Source organism: Diplotaxodon limnothrissa, linkage group LG19 (genome assembly GCF_057381915.1).
Source record: "Diplotaxodon limnothrissa isolate DT_005_m linkage group LG19, D_limnothrissa_male_GT1.1, whole genome shotgun sequence".
NCBI lineage: Eukaryota > Metazoa > Chordata > Actinopteri > Cichliformes > Cichlidae > Diplotaxodon > Diplotaxodon limnothrissa.
Genome location: NC_140614.1, coordinates 5,425,069 through 5,442,485, shown reverse-complemented (window position 1 = coordinate 5,442,485; position 17,417 = coordinate 5,425,069). Strand labels below are relative to the sequence as shown.

The 17,417-nt window shown below is 42.4% G+C and overlaps 1 protein-coding gene across 1 annotated transcript in view; it reads left to right on the top strand.

The window, feature by feature from the left end:
* npas3 (neuronal PAS domain protein 3) overlaps positions 1-17,417 on the top strand; it is a 367,303-nt gene that overhangs the window by 237,354 nt on the left and 112,532 nt on the right. Inside the window, exon 5 of the mRNA XM_085342617.1 lies at positions 15,866-15,955. Coding sequence (XP_085198743.1) covers positions 15,866-15,955 — 90 coding nt within the window. The remainder of the gene's footprint in view (positions 1-15,865; positions 15,956-17,417) is intronic.

The window sequence follows — 17,417 nt, the reverse complement described above, 5'->3', positions numbered from 1 at the left end:
TGTAAAGTAAATAATGGCAGTCTTTTCTCGGTGGACCAACACATCAAATTCACCAGGGAGGATATGAAAAGTGGCAGGTTAGCCTTCTTAGACTGTGAGATTTCCATCAGTAATGGGGGACATCTAAAAACTGACGTGTACCGTAAACCTACGCATACGGATCAGTATTTAAGGTTTGACTCTCATCATCCACTGGAGCACAAACTGGGTGTCATCAGGACGCTACAACACAGAGCGAACACCATCCCCACTGACACAGCAGCCAGGGAGGCAGAAGAACATCACATCAAGAAGGCCCTGAGTAAATGTGGTTATCCCAGCTGGACTTGTCAGGAGTATCGGAGCAGTTGAGACGCATTTTTTCTAAACACAGAGTCTCTGTGGCTTTTAAACCCCAAAACACACTACGCCAAAAATTGGTCCACCCCAAGGATAGGGTCCTCCGACACAAACAGAGTAACATAGTGTACGCTGTTAAGTGCCAGGAGGATTGCCAGGATTTATACATCAGGGAAACCAAACAACCTCTGGCGAAGCAGATGGCACAACACAGAAGAACTACCTCGTCAGGCCAGGACTCTGCAGTCTATTTACACCTACAGGCCAGTGGACACTCTTTCAATGATGAGGATGTACACATCTTGGACAGGGAGGAATGCTGGTTTGAACGTGGAGTCAAGGAGGCCGTTTACATGAAAAGGGAAAAACCATCTCTGAGTCAAGGAGGGTGCCTAAGGGTACATCTTTCGCCATCTTATAATGCTGTGATTGCAGCCATTGAACAACTCTCTGTGAATGGTACTCATGGCCATCGATCAGTAGTCTTTGATCAGTGTGCTTTGGTCAGTGGTTGTTGATCACTGGTCATGAGAATTTGCATAATTAAGATTAAGGAACTGACCTCCCAGCCCATTGTTCCTGTACAGTACATTTGCATAATGACTGAAACCAGCCCACTGAAGGAACAATGGGCTGGTTTCAGTCATTATGCAAATGTACTGTTTATAAGATTGGGGAAACCTGCAGTCAGCTGAGACTGAAGAAGTACGTTGGATGAGTGGCGAAACGTTTCTCCCACAAAATGCTACGTCCAGATGAACAGAATCAACTTTTGGAGAATGGCAGTCGTTCCATCAACTGCGCTGTAATTTGTCATATATATATATATGTAATATATATATATATATATATATGTAATATATATAAAAAAATTAAAAAAAATTCCCCACTCGCCCCTGCGGGCGGTCAATCCTTCAAGCTCGGGTCCTCTACCAGAGGCCTGGGAGCTTGAGGGTCCTGCGCAGTATCTTAGCTGTTCCCAGGACTGCGCTCTTCTGGACAGAGATCTCCGCTGTTGTTCCCGGGATCTGCTGGAGCCACTCGCCTAGCTTGGGAGTCACTGCACCTAGTGCTCCGATTACCACTGGGACCACCGTCACCTTCACCCTCCACATCTTCTCGAGCTCTTCTCTGAGCCCTTGGTATTTCTCAAGCTTCTTGTGTTCCTTCTTTCTGATGTTGCTGTCATTCGGAACTGCTACATTGATCACTACAGCCGTCTTCTCATGTTTGTCTACCACCACTATGTCCGGTTGGTTAGCCACCACCATTTTGTCCGTCTGTATCTGGAAGTCTCACAGGATCTTAGCTCGGTCATTCTCCACCACCCTAGGGGGCATCTCCCATTTTGACCTCGGCACTTCCAGGCCATATTCGGCATTGATGTTCCTGTACACTATGCCGGCCACTTGGTTATGGCGTTCCATGTATGCCCTACCTGCTAGCATCTTACACCCTGCTGTTATGTGCTGGGTTGTCTCAGGGGCATCTTTACACAGCCTGCACCTGGGGTCTTGCCTGGTGTGATAGACCCCAGCCTCTATGGATCTTGTACTCAGAGCTTGTTCTTGTGCTGCCATGATTAGTGCCTCTGTGCTGTCTTTCAGTCCAGCTTTGTCCAGCCACTGGTAGGATTTCTGGATATCAGCCACCTCCTCCATCTGCCGGTGGTACATACCGTGCAGGGGCCTGTCCTTCCATGATGGTTCCTCGCCTTCCTCTACTTTCTTGGGTTTCTGCTGCCTGAGGTATTCACTGAGCACTCGGTCAGTTGGGGCCATCTTCGTGATGTATTCGTGGATGTTCCTTGTCTCATCCTGGACTGTGGTGCTGACACTCACCAGTCCCCGGCCCCCTTGCTTCCACTTAGCGTACAGCCTCAGGGTGCTGGACTTGGGGTGAAACCCTCCATGCATGGTAAGGAGCTTTCTTGTCTTGATGTCAGTGGCTTCTATCTCTTCCTTTGGCCAGCCTATTACCCCAGCAGGGTACCTGATCACGGGCAGGGCGTAGGTGTTGATAGCCCGGATCTTGTTCTTACCATTCAGCTGACTCCTCAGGACTTGCCTGACCCTCTGCAGGTACTTGGTGGTTGCAGCTTTCCTAGCGGCCTCTTCATGGTTCCCATTCGCCTGCAGGATCCCCAGGTACTTATAACTGTCCTCTATGTCTGCAATGTTGCCTTCTGGTAGTTTGATCCCCTTCGTTCTGACTACTTCCCTCTCTTTGTTACCATCCGACTACACTTCTCCAGTCCAAACGACATTCCGATGTCATTGCTGTATATCCTGGTGGTGGGGATCAGTGAATCGATGTCTCGTTCACTCTTGGCATACAGCTTGATGTCATCCATGTACAGGAGGTGGCTGACAACTACATATATATATATATATATATATATATATATATATATATATATCTCCATAGGTCCGTCATCCTATTCATGGCCCCAACTGACCGAGTGCTCAGTGAATACCTCAGGCAGCAGAAACCCAAGAAAGAGGAGGGAGACGAGGAACCATCATGGAAGGACAGGCCCCTGCACGGTATGTACCACCGGCAGATGGAGGAGGTGGCTGATATCCAGAAATCCTACCAGTGGCTGGACAAAGCTGGACTGAAAGACAGCACAGAGGCACTAATCATGGCAGCACAGGAACAAGCTCTGAGCACAAGATCCATAGAGGCTGGGGTCTATCACACCAGGCAAGACCCCAGGTGCAGGCTGTGTAAAGATGCCCCAGAGACAATCCAGCACATAACAGCAGGGTGCAAAATGCTAGCAGGCAAGGCATACATGGAACGCCATAACCAAGTGGCCGGCATAGTGTACAGAAACATCTGTGCCGAGTATAACCTGGAAGTCCCGAGGTCAAAATGGGAGATGCCCCCAAGGGTGGTGGAGAATGACCGAGCTAAGATCCTGTGGGACTTCCAGATACAGACGGACAAAATGGTGGTGGCTAACCAACCGGACATAGTGGTGGTAGACAAACAGAAGAAGACGGCCGTAGTGATCGATGTAGCGGTTCCGAATGACAGCAATATCAGGAAGAAGGAACACGAGAAGCTTGAGAAATACCAAGGGCTCAGAGAAGAGCTCGAGAAGATGTGGAGGGTGAAGGTAACGGTGGTCCCCGTGGTAATCGGAGCACTAGGTGCGGTGACTCCCAAGCTAGGCGAGTGGCTCCAGCAGATCCCGGGAACAACATCGGAGATCTCTGTCCAGAAGAGCGCAGTCCTGGGAACAGCTAAGATACTGCGCAGGACCCTCAAGCTCCCAGGCCTCTGGTAGAGGACCCGAGCTTGAAGGATAAACCGCCCGCAGGGGCGTGCTGGGTGTTTTTTTTTATATATATACTGGACATAGTTGTACAAACCTGTTTGCATATTTTTCAGTCATGTGTCACAGTTACCTGAATAAAGACATACCACTGTATTTTTGTTGTTGTTGCATAAATACATGGATCTCATTTTTCATGCATTAACTTTTGCTCTCTTTGTTACGTACTGATCTCTCTCTCTTTCCAGTATTGACATGTGTTGACCTTTCTGAACCGTTGTCATCCCTCACCTCTTCCGTCCATCTCTTTAACTCCTCAGTTCTCAAGCCAAAGCTTCCCCTTTACTTTTCCTGTTGCTTTCATATACTGACATGGTGACCTTTGTGATAATTCCTCCTCCCATTTCCTGAACTTCTTTATCTCCTTACCTCACTTCTATATCCATGCCTGCTTTTTGTGTTTCTGTTTCTCTTTCCCTTTCTCTTACCTATGTCTTCTCCTTCTGTTTGCATCCCACCGACAGCTTTTTCTCTCCGTAGCCCATTCTATCTCTCTATAGGCTTGCATCCTAAGTGCTCTGCCTTTAGCCTCCCCCCCTCCTCCGTCACCTCTTTCTGCTCCTCCTGGGTATTGATTGGTTCATTTGATAGTTCTATCACCAATCGGTGTGAAGTTGACCTTTTGGACTTGGCAATGATAGCAAGATGTTGTGTGTTCATCAGTTTGAGTGTGCTGCCCTTATAAGTGTATGCATTTGAGTGTGTGTTGACCTTTGCAGGCAGAATGTCAGCCTGGCTCTTGATGCTGCTTGTCAGTACATTAGTTGGACAGGAAGCAGTTCAGCTCTCTAGCAGGAAGTTCAAACCCGCCAATCTTAGGCCTAAAGTTTACAAGTCTCAGATCTGATATATAGTCATAATATTTAGGCACTGTATTTTTTTTTCCATTTAATTGAAAGGACCACAGGATTTTTTTTTTCTTTATGGTAAAATCAATTCATAAGTGGTCTTGGCACACTGCATATGGCATATACAAACTGTCAAACGACAAGGGGACAACATCTTTATGAATCAAACTTGCCACAATTTAGTAGAATAAGTACTGCTGTAATGCAATTTTATGGCATTGATTATTCTAGATTAAGTCTCCCTGATCGATGTGTTCATCTTCAATTCATTTATTATGTTGAGTCCACAATCTTGACCAATTAATGCAAAAGGGAGGGACCACCAATCATTTTTTTAACCACTAAGAAAAGCACACATCCCCGAATTAGCGAGGAACCTGAATGAACTTTCTATAAATTGTGCCAAACAGAAATGAGCAGAAGATCTTTTTTTTATATAACACATTATTGTCAGTTGGCAAATGTTCAGTTGACCAGGCTGCTTTAAAAAAGGCAGTCGATAAAAATGAAACCAGACAAATATTTTGTTTACAGGCACTGGGAGAGGGAGGTTTTTATTATCACCATACAGCTGAGTGTCTGCTGCTCCAGTTGTTCCAGTTGCTGTTAATGAGAGAACTGGGAGTGAACTGGAATAAAACGAGGGAACTGCTCCTTTAAAACCCAGAGGTGTCAGACTGTAAAAAAAAGCCATATGCTAAACGCAAAGCATGCAGACACACTCTTGTAAACATTAACTTATATTTTGAATTCTTCTAATGTGGACACAGTCAAGCTGTTACCTCACAAAGACAAAACTTTGAGAGGAAGAGACTGATGAAATACATTTAGGAAGTTCCTTGCATTGCAAAACTCATTCTAACTGGTTTCTCTGGTTATAAAGAAACAGTCCTGTATTACCCTTCCCTGCAATTAATAACACATCTGTCAATGTCCTTCTCTTCCATTAATCTTCCCCTGTTATTCATTCCTTGTGGTGATTCTGTTTCTGTTTGACTAGTCTTTATTCTTCTGTTTGTCATGAATGGCACTTCTTCTGCCAACTGGTTTGCATCTTTTTCTCATTTTTCTTCTTTTTCTCCAGTTTGTGTTTTTTCCTACAGAATGTACTACTTTTCTTCCACATTTCTCTCTTTGTACACTACTCTCCTTCACTTTTTCTTTTCTTTTTTTGCTCTGCAACCAAAAGCATGTTGACACAAAAGTATTTCTTTTTCTAGCTTAAGCTCCATGGTACAAAGTAAAGAACAGCTTAATGTTGCAACACACAATGATTTTAAAACCAGCCACTCACTTCAAACTATGTAGTAAGTCTTAAAAAACATAGTGTCTAACCAAATGCTTACTTTGGATAGAAATACCTTGGCCTCCAGTAACACTGTGAGAAATCTTGAAATCTTTTTGTCCAGGAAATGCCCTGCACTGAGCATATTCAACAAATATGTAGGACTGCTTTCCTGCATTTATGCAATATCTCTAAACTTAGAAACATCCTCTCTCAGAGTGATGCTAAAGAAGTAGTTCATGCATTTATGAACTGATTGTACGTTTGTTATTATTATCAAGTTAATAATAATGAACAATGAAAAGCCTTCAGTTCATCCAAAATGCTGCCGCGAGAGTACTGACAGGGACCTTACAGTCAGCATCAGTATATATAACCAATACTCCATGCACTCTAGTGGTGACAGCAATAATGACAAAACGATGGCGGAAGTTAGGTGACTTACTTATAGAGCCACAAAGTGAGCATATGGTTGGACTTGGTTGATAGGTAAACAAAACATTTCAAGTTCTTATAGATGTAAAAGAGATAAAGTACTATTCATAGTTGGGAGTGCAATAATGTGATTGCTGGGTATAGAGCTCTGCCCTCAACCCCATCCAACACATTTGGGAATAACCACAACAAAAATTGTGATCCAGACCTCATCACCCTGAATGGGAGCAAATTCCCACAGCCAGGTTTAACATCTGCTGGAAAAGACAGACGATTGGAGGCATGGATTCAAAACCGTGTGTCAAAGTATCACACTAGTCAATAGGTATAATGTTCAGTCCTCAATACTTTAGCTCTGCCTCTTTAATCAGCCTTGTTATTACTTTTTAATTTTCACTTTTGCTTTTTCTGTGTGTTGTCAATATGTTTGTCTTTTATCCACGTTTGATTGTCTTTTTTCTCTCTGTCTTTAATCACCTGCCCTCCATTTTCCTCTTTCTCTTTGTTTCTTGATTTCTTTATTTGTCATTCCTATACATCACCCTTTCCCTCCATTTCTCTGTCTTATCCTACAATTTATTCGCCCTCCTTCTCTCTCACACACACACACACACACACACACACACACACACACACACACACACACACACACACACACACACACACACACACACACACACACACACACAGTCTTTCCATTTGTCATTAAGAGGCAGAGAGCTAGACAGTAACATTTAAACCGCTGTTCTGAATGGTTAAAAGATGGCCTCATCTGTTGTGTGGTGCGCGCGTGTGTGTGAAGGCGATCGATGCAGTAATCTGCAGGAGGTGGAAAGCAGAGGGAGCGAGCCATTCAGCAGTGCTCACTAATCAATTGCAATTCTTTCTTTTACTGTCTGAACACCCAGATTAGGACATTTGTGGGTGTGGGTGTTTGTGCGTGTGTCTGTGTGTGTGTTTGTGCATCAAGTGGTATTCTTTTTTTAACATCTGTGGCCTAACATTTGGGTGTTTCTATCTGCAGTTCTATCAATTTCTGTACACGTGTCTTCAAGCATTTGACTTAGGTTTGCAGGAAGGTGATTAGACGATGTAAATCAGCCCAAATTCACCATTTGGGTAGCAGGAAATGTTAGTACAAACTATCAGACTTGGTCATAAGAGAATCATGGTGCAATTTGTGGACAGTGTTTCCAAATAGTGATGACATGAGATCATGCACATCCAGTAATGAATGATATGGAGCTTCTGGTGGACCGAAAAGGCCCGCAGCAAAATTCAGACTGTCAGAAATTTAAGGACAGACTCACACTGTGTGACAGCTGCTATGATGCAAATCTATGAACCAACCAATCAGCATACACTGAGTGACATTACATCTGAAGTTTGGGAGGGGAAACGCACATAAAATGAAATGATGGAACCTTGTGAATCCTCATTTTGAATACAAAAGAACAGCACAGATGGCTGATATAAGCGGATAATGTTCATCTGTTGTTATACACTGTTGTGTTCACGGCACAGTCTGACACCTTCAAATTGATACTGTATAGTCTGTCACAGTGTGAGACTGATTTTATTAGACCCACCTTACATAGCAAGACATGGATGGGGCACCTTGAAGGTGCATTAAACTGTTGAACAAACAAGTTGGCATTATCTTCAGTCTTTGCTCTTAGAATCACAATCTGGACGTCCAACTTCCTTCTTTATTATTATGTACTTAATATGGCATTTACTTTAAAATGAGAATATTTTGTGCTTGCATTTCGTACTTTAGACAAACAAAGCTGTTTCATTATGCTACTGTGATTTTTTTTTAAATGTTACATACACAGATCAAGGATAACATTTTGACCACATGTCTAATATTGTGTTGGTCTCCCTTCTGCTGCCAAAACAGCCCTGACCTTTCAAGGCATGGATTCCACTAGACCCCTGAAGGTGCGCTGTTTTATCTGGCACCAAGATGTTGGCAACAGATACTTTAAGTCCTGTACATTGCGAGGTGAGGCCTTCATGGATTGGACCAGGATGTCCCACAGTTGCCCTATTGAATTGAAATCTGGGAATTTGGACACCAAGTCAACACCTCAAACTTATTGTTGTGCTCCTCAAACCATTTCATTTCACTTTATGGCTTGATTAGTAGATAAGTATGAAATCACAGCCATCAGGGAATACTGCTTCCATGAAAGAAGGGACATGGTCTGCAAAGATCCTTAGATAAGTGGTACATGTCAAAGTAAGATCCACATGGATGGCAGGACCCAAGGTTTCCCTGCAGAACATTGCCCAAACCATCAAGCTGACCCTCCAGCTTGCCTTCTTCCTATAGTGCATCCTGGTGCCAGGTATTTGCCAAGTAGGTGATGAATATGCACCTGGCTATCAAAACGATTTAAAAGAAAATATGATTCATCAGACCAGGCCACCTTCTTCCATTGCTCTGTGGTCCGGTTCTGCCCATTGTTGGGCACGGGATAATAATGGTCTGCGGTTATGCAGCCCCATACGCAACAAACTGTGATGCTCTGTGTATTCTCACACCTTTCTATCAGAATCAGCATGAACATTTCGTGCCTATGTCTGTTTTTATTGGACCACATGGGCCAGCCTTTGTACCCCACGTGCAGTTTTGAAGATGCTCTGACCCAGTCGCCATGATGAAGAGACAATCAATGTTATTCACTTCACCTGTCAGTGATCGCAATGTTATTATCCATGTTATCATTGGTGTATATAGGTTTTGCAATCTGGACGACTATAGTCACATGCTTACTTCCATCTTCATGCTACACAGAACAGCAGCAGAATAATCCTGCAGAGAACAGAGCCAACATCGGAACACAGCAGATATGACACCTGATAAGTTAGAACTTGCATCAAAGTAGGCATATGGGTGGGTCGCATTGGATCTTGCAGTGGTTCAGTGATGTTGGGGGGCTTTTTTAGGATTTTGCACTAGATACATCTTGATAAATCTTTAAATCGCAAGTATTTAATTTAAACTCCTTCAGCTGCATATTAAAATGAGCACTTCTTATGATCGTTTTGTTCAGGAGCTTTAGTTTCACTTCAGAGCAGTCTGTGATTCTCAGACAGTTATATTCTGGTTAATAGAACAAAGCATTTCATTATGACTGAGAGACAGGAAGTGCACACACACACACACAGCATCAATACAATCCATCCACACACGGAGCAAAATAAATAAATATACAATCAAAATTGCAATTACCTGCAGAATTTGTGAAGGGTAAACAAATCTGTGAACACCTCACCCCCCTACTCACTTGCTCCGTTGCTCTCTTGCTGCGCACACACACAGACTCAGAGAGCAGAGTTAGTGTTCTAGTTAGCATGCTGAAATGAATACAGTTAGATCCAAAGCAATTTCCTTTTATTTATCTTAGCAGCCCTGCATAAATAAAGGCAAGGGCATCCAGGCAATTAGCATAATTACTATGAGGCGGTCAGACCCTCTGTGATTTCATAAAGAGACACACACACGGACTGCTGCCACAGGGCGTGTGTTTGTATATGTGTGCATGTGTGTGTGAGGGAGAGAGAGGAGAAGAGATAGAGACAATGACTCTGTGTATGTGTGCCTTAGTGCGTGACTTCTGCCGTAATGTCCATTTAGTTCCACCTTGTGTGTTCGTACTTGTGTTTTCTACATGTTTGGATGTGTTGTTACTTTATTTTGTGCAGAGGTGCGCGTGTGTGTGTGTGTGTGTGTGTGTGCTTAAGACTCATCCTTGGTCTTTCTGCACTGCGCATGCATGTAAATATAAAGTCCTGGATGCATATCCACACACACACACAGACACACACACACAACTATGAAAAATAAAATATTAACAAGCTAGAGCCCAAACATACCCATATGCACAGTCATATAGACCAACCAGACAGTGCACACACGGTCTACGGTCCCACTGTGTCTGCATGTGTTATTAATATGCAAATACAAGTGGAAAACAGCAAAGGCCAGGAAAAACAATATCGCTGCAAACAGGCTGAGGTCAGCTGATACTGCATCTAATGGCTGCGTCGCTCATCCTGGTTACACTGTTGTTTCATTGTCTTTGTCTGGTTCAGTGTCTTTGGATTAGTCTTGTTTGTAGAGCTCAAATCTGTCTGATGAAGCCTGAATTTGGCTTAGAGTGTGGGTGTGGATCTCATCAAGTTTTGGATAGGACATCCTGGCAGTGTAGTGGTTCGCACTGTTGTCTTTTTGCAAGATCATTTTGGGTTTGGTTTCACGGGCTGGCTGCACCCTCCTCATGCAGACATTACACGTTCTGTGTGGACTTGCTCCACAGTCTGAATGCAGTTGTGTTAGGTTAACTGCTGTGATTGTGAGTGTGAATGGTTGTCATGCCCTACAGGCTCCAGTCCAGTCTTATTGCTGCTTAAGCTACAGATGAGGTTTAGGGTTAAATGTGAGATTGTTATTATGTTCTTACAGGCTTATTTATATTCTTTTTCATTTTGATATCCATTTAGGTTTGTAGTCCAATCACACTCTGCCATGAAAAAATAACACCTCCCTGCATGTTACAGCTGCTTCCCTCTGTTCACAATAAATAAAAGAGTAGTTATAGTTAACAGCAGTGTGCAACTACGGCATCTATTCATGCTGAAAATGTCAGTTAGTGAGGCTTGAAAACACTTGCTTTCTGAGTCTTACACTGACCTTTGTGCATCTTACAACTTTTCACCGACCTTTCAAGACCCTGTCGACCTTGTAAATAATTTCTGGTGTAAACCAAAGGAAGCTGAGGGAAAAACCACGAGCTCACAGCAGAAAAATAAAATTTGGTTTGTGCTCTGGTTGGATTCAGAGCTCTAATAATCAGAGGCCTGCTTAACCTCTGGGAGGCAACCGGGGACTTAACAAAGCAGTCAGCAAGGTTATGTTTGTTTACAGCACATCTATATCTGTCTGTGTGAGTGTTTACATCAGTTCATATCAGCATAATTTACACACACACCCACCCACACACACACACACACACACACACACACGTGCCTCCACCTTTCAACTCGCTTTTCCAATTCTAATTAATCCGTTTTAATCCCTCTGAAATGGGCAGATTTGCGTTCCTTCACCTGGAGCTGCTTGTTGCTAAACCTGGACCTCAATCAGACAAGATGATAAAACTGTAAAAAGAAAAACACAGGTTGTGATTATCTCCACATCTCAGCCTTTTCCCCCTGTTGGCTTGTGTTTGTATAAAGGGGCAAAAAGACAGAGGCGTACCAGCTGTGTCACAATTTTCCAAGAAACCTCAGCAGCTTTCGCTGAAGAAAATGGGGACTAACTATCAACCGATTATGGCTTTACTTAGGTTTATTAGACCCCTTTAGCTTTTCAGGAACTATTTAAGCATTTATATTATAATATAGTAACTATTCAGTGGCTCTCAACAAGACTTCTGTTAACAAAATTGAGCAAAGTAGATGTATCATAGGTTCTAATAGTTACTTCTCACACATATTGTGCATTATGGTTCATCTAAGGCTGTGAATTTAATGGTTGTTACATAGTTTTGAACATAACAAAGAAAGTTTTTCTAGAGCAACGGTGTCAGACACTAGGCCTGAGGGTCAGAATCCGCTTGGCAAAGACTTCGATGGCTGTGGAATATACGAAGGAGAGAAAAAATGGGAACTTTTAACATAATTTGCAAGTTTAATAGTGCTTCCTGCTGATAAAGATCTGCCCCATGGGCATTTATACCACACCACAGTAATTGAGTAATTGATAAACAATCAAATGACAGGAAAGTTTGTGTTTTCACACTATTGATTATAGAAATTTTAAGGTTTTTTGTTTTGTTTTTCTTATTTTTTTTGCAATAGGTCCACAGTAAAAATTAAATGAAAGAAAGAAATTGTCACAATCTGAAAGCAGGGACTCAAGCGCAGAACAGGTTGACGTCTCAGAGCACCGTTTATTTACACACTAGTGCGATAATATATACAGTGACGGAGAAAAATCCAGGGTTCCAAGGGATTAGGAGAAGGCTCTCTCTCTCACGCTCACTCACGTCCTCACATCCAACTCACACACATTCGTACAGCTGGAAGGTCACAGGTCCGGGAAGGTAAACTGGAACAAGAAAGGGAAAAATCACTCACAAGTCACGAAGGTAGGGCGTAAAGGTACAAGACCACGGGAGCTGGGAAGAGAGACTAACGTTAGTAGCACAATCATCCAGCGATGACAAGATCTGTGGCCCAGCCTCAAATAGTAGTCGGGAAATCAGCTGATCGCCAACAGGTGTGTGAGCCAAGGGCGGGAGCCAGCAGTGAGCTCCGCCCAGGCAGAGAGGTAGGGGAGAGAGAGAGAGAGAAAGCAAAAACACAAGTGTAGCCTTGTGAGGGCAGGCACGGGGACCATGACCATTTATTCATTCTTGCCGGTATATGTGTTTGTCCAAGAAACTGTTACATAATGGTAACAAGGCCAAACCCTTAGCCATGTGAATGGAAAGAGCTTTATTCCAATAACGGCCTGATTATTAAAACTTCATGTATAGAATTATCAGTAAAATCTGATTATGCAAATCTCCAGCTTCTTAAACCTATTCTTGGACTGTTCTCTGATGTCTGCCATCGCACATTTGAAACTATTGAAAAGCTCAACTATGAGCTTATATCGTTCCAGTCACCGGACTGGCTCGGATATAATGTCGAGGGGCTTTTAGGGAAAGAAGGAACGACCAACATCTGTGGCATTACAGTGTTGGAGATTGTCTGAGTTCCATTTCTTTGTAGTAGTGTCTCTGCAAAACGAAGTCTCAGTCATCTTTGTTCTAGTGCACATTTATCAAAGGCATGTCTTCTGTAAATTGTTTCCACTTTTTATCCCATCAAATGAGGAAGAACAAAATCAGCATATGCAAAGCTCACAGGCTCTCATAACCCCAGCTGGTTTGATTTAAACAAAGTGACTAATGCTGTTTTCACACTAGCTATGCAGAGGCAACTGACTACTAGTAATGTCAATGGAAAATGGTGCTACAAAGCTACAAACTGATGCCTGGCACGTGCCAGTGCTTGATGGTTGTGATGTGCAATGAATCAGAGTTGTGCTTGATGTGCTGAAGCATCAGCCAGTCATATAGAGATAAACCATATCTTGGGATTTATCTGTCCATTTGAAGACAAGCCCAGAGATGATACTGGCAAGTCCAAGAGCAGCACTTCAGTGGTGACCCGATGGTCCGTTTTACAATTTAGTCACTTGTAGTGTGAATGCATTTTATATTTTTCTGTTTTCTATGCAAAGCACAAAAACAGGTTCCAGTCATATTTTCATAAACTGTGTGTTATTGGGACCAGATTAATATATCTAACCAATATTGTATTGAGCTAGCTGTTACGTTTAAATGTCTTCTAAGGATAATGAACTTATTAGAGGATAAAGACATTTAAAGTGAAAGGCATCAAAACAGAGAACAACCATCTGGATCGTAATCTGACAACACACACACACAGATAGAGAAACACAGCAAACATGTGCCCAACTGCACATATACACACAAAAGCTTGCGCACACCTACTTAGAAAGAGTCAGGATGTGTGTTAATGAGGAACCCAGCATGGATGGACATTGATGCGGCTCACTGATGATTAACATCTCATTAACATCTCATTAGCTGAGAGGGCAGACTAAATGGACACAGGCGGTGGGGGTGCAGCGACAACACATACCCATACACCTCCATGTAAGCATTAGAATAATTAGCCAGGCATAAAAGGTTAAAGGCCATCTCCAAATAGCACTTTATATCTGACAAAGAGAAAGAAGAAAATTAAATACCCAACAGTCACACCGAAGGTGCTACTTAGCTGCTACACAGATGACATTTGAACTGTCAAAATCCAGAAAGTCTCTTTTTTCTTTGTCTCACTTTTCTGATTAATGTAAAAGCCTCAAAGTATCAAAGCATCCAAAAGGGGAGTCATTCTGGTAGCTGTTTGATAGTTTAATGTATTTCTATGTTAAATCATTTTATTGGATCAATAGCTTTGATCCATGATCAATAATGTGACCAATAACGGATGAAAGAAAAAAAAAACACATTGTCTTGGACTGTACCTAATAGTTGAGTCAGTTATCTTCAATCCCTTTAAATGGTTCAGACTGCTTGCACTTCTTTCTCTCCCAAAGTAATACACACCGTGCAGTATGCACTTAGTGTCAAGATATAACACGCACACACACTAGCATGCACACATGCATGTGCACACAGGAGGAAACCGTGTATTACCAATAACAGTAGGACGCTACATGTAATTAACCTGGCTGACCTCTGGAGTATCATTGCCTTTGTGTGTGTCTGTGTGTGCTTGGATCCAGTGTATTGTGTTCAAGGAGTCGAGTGTTCTGCCATGATCTTCCCATAACAGCAGCATTGGACACACTCAGACGTGCATTTGCTTGAGTGTGTGTGTGTGCGTTTGTGTAAATGTGCATGTGTGTGTCATCTTTGCATGTGTGATTTGCTGCTGAAGTCGAGTGTGGCACCATGATCGTCACGGAAATACACCATTAGACACACTTGGATGTCTTTGTGGAGGTGTGTGTGTGTGTGTGTGTGTGTAGAGGGACTTACTTTTCCATGTATTTTTAAAAAAAATCCTCTTGTCAGCTAAATCTTGAGATTTGTTTTTAATGAAGGAACTGAAAGCAAATGTTTAAAACAACCTACGAATAATGAAAAGATGTCGATGTCACAGTGACATCTGGAAAATTTGTCAGATTTCTGTTTTCATTGCTGTCACATTGTCAACAGGAGGAAATATGAGTTACTTTATTTTCCATCTGCTGTGTTATGTTGGACTGTTTCCTCCTGCTCTGTGATGTCCTCATGAACACAGCCCCACCATCCATTGTTTAACAGCAGCAGAGGTAGGGAATTTGTATCTTTTTAGGCAAGAACAAAGTGACAGTGGGGGCGGGGGGTTAGTTGGTAAGAAAGTGACAGAGACAACACAAAGAAGGAGATGGACAAGAAAAAAAGAAATCACAATCAAGACTATTGTGGCTGTAGCTGCTACATTTTAATGGGCTTTTATTGACTTGTTGGGTCGGTAGCTGCTTTTGAAGCAAGGTCATTCTGCTGAACTAAAACTCAACTAAAAGCTAGTGTGGAAAAACACTGTAGCTGTTAACTAAAAACAATAGAAAAAGAGAAACTCACTAAAGTAATATCGTGAACATGCAAAATTAGGTTAAAAAAATGTTTTATGCATATGCAGTTAATTCCTAAAGTAAGGATAGAAGGAAAGAAGTAAAGTAAATCGACATTCTTTTTACTGGTGGGGCTGCAAAACAATTTCTGACTGTGTAGAAGTCTGTGAGAGAATGACCCTCATTTCCCTTCCTCTATGAACACAGAAAACCTTTTTCTGATGAGTTTATTGTCTTAATCAGCAGTTTCAAGTTTTATGGAAATCAACACAATTTTCATCTTTTTATTTAAAAAAAACAACCAATGGATGAACTCGTATGCCATCTTTTATTTACACTCTGTACCCAAGAAAGTTTTTTTGAGAAGTCTATTTAACGTCCACCTCTCTTTTTCTCTGTTTCAGTCTCTGGATGGGTTTGTATTTGCACTAAACAAAGAGGGGCGCTTCCTCTACATCTCTGAGACGGTTTCCATCTACCTGGGATTGTCACAGGTAAGTCGCACACCTGTGTGCCTGTTTTGTCACTGCTATGTCAAGAAAAAACATTAAGCATCTCAAAGCTCAGTCCTGTTCTTTTCGATCCTTTGTCTCTCTCTCTCTGTCTCTCCATCTTTATCTCTGATTGTCTCTTGGTGTTTATTTAGTCCGTCTCTTGTTCTATCATTCTTCCTTCTCTCGTCTATCGTCACCAAAGACAATTCCCAACAAATTAAGGCTCATTTAAAATCTCATCAGCTCGTCGGACGGTTGTTGATTTGTGCAGCGAGCGACAATGCATATTTTATTGCCGTGTATGTGTGTGTATGTGTTGGGATGGGGGTGGGGGCACGTCATTGTACTTTGTCAGCTTGGTGATGAGCTCTGTGTCTCAATTGGCTCACTTTCCCCCAGTTCCTGTTAATAGAGACAGGCGTCCATCCTGAAGGTCGACACATCGACCTTGGAGGCACTAATAAGTCTGTATTGACAAGCCGTGTGTGTGTGTGTGCGTGTGTGTGTTGCTGAATTAAATAGGATTCAAACTGTCATATCAGCCTGTTTACATTGTAGCTTCTGTCAGCTTGTGTACGAAATGCCAATATTTGTTCATGAAAACAGGAAATACAGAGTAAAAAAAGGAAAAAAAGCATCATTAGACATGTTTGTCTGCTTTTGCTGACTTAATTTTAATAAGAGGAAACAAATTTGTTTCATTAACCTACAGTGTTTGCTTTGAAATGTAGCCATCAGCTGTCAAACACAACTGGTTTTGTGATCTGTATTGTCATCTTTAAGGCCAAATAATTTTTCTAAGCTTTCTCTTTACAAAAAAAAAAGATGTTATTAATGAGCTGAGTTCCACATTTGGTGATTCCCACAGTGCCTGAATGCACCACTGCACAAAGGTCTCAGCAGCGTGCCAAACGCCATCTACTGCACAACAGGTAGAAATCAGGAAAAGCACCCTTTTCAATTCACTTGCAAAGACTTGTGAAAGGGGACATAGATCAAAGAGCCAATCGTCAACAAGGAGCTACATTCGGTTGGTTTTATAGGAAGTACCTTCCAGGCCCCCATGCAAACAGAGAGGACATATTTGTTGAAACCGCACTGAGGGACATGTGTGTGTGAAAACTGGCCACTAGTTAGCTGTTTGGTGTAAAAAGTCTATCACTTTGACAACAGAATCTGTGTTTCTTGTGCATGTTGTTTTTCCACCACAATCTTTTTGTGAGCTTAGCCTAATCTTTGTTACTTGGTCCCTAAACTTTGTGTTGACACAGTGACACAAATAGTATTTTCTTCCTTGGCTTGGCTTCAGAAGTACAGAGGGACACCTAAGGCACAGGCAGGAAAATGACACGTATTCCAACACCTGATTGCATACGACTGTAGCAGGCAGTAACAATCAATTTGGAAGGTCAGCAACCGATGTTTACTTGTTTACATGATGGATTGTAAGGCGAGGCGCTCG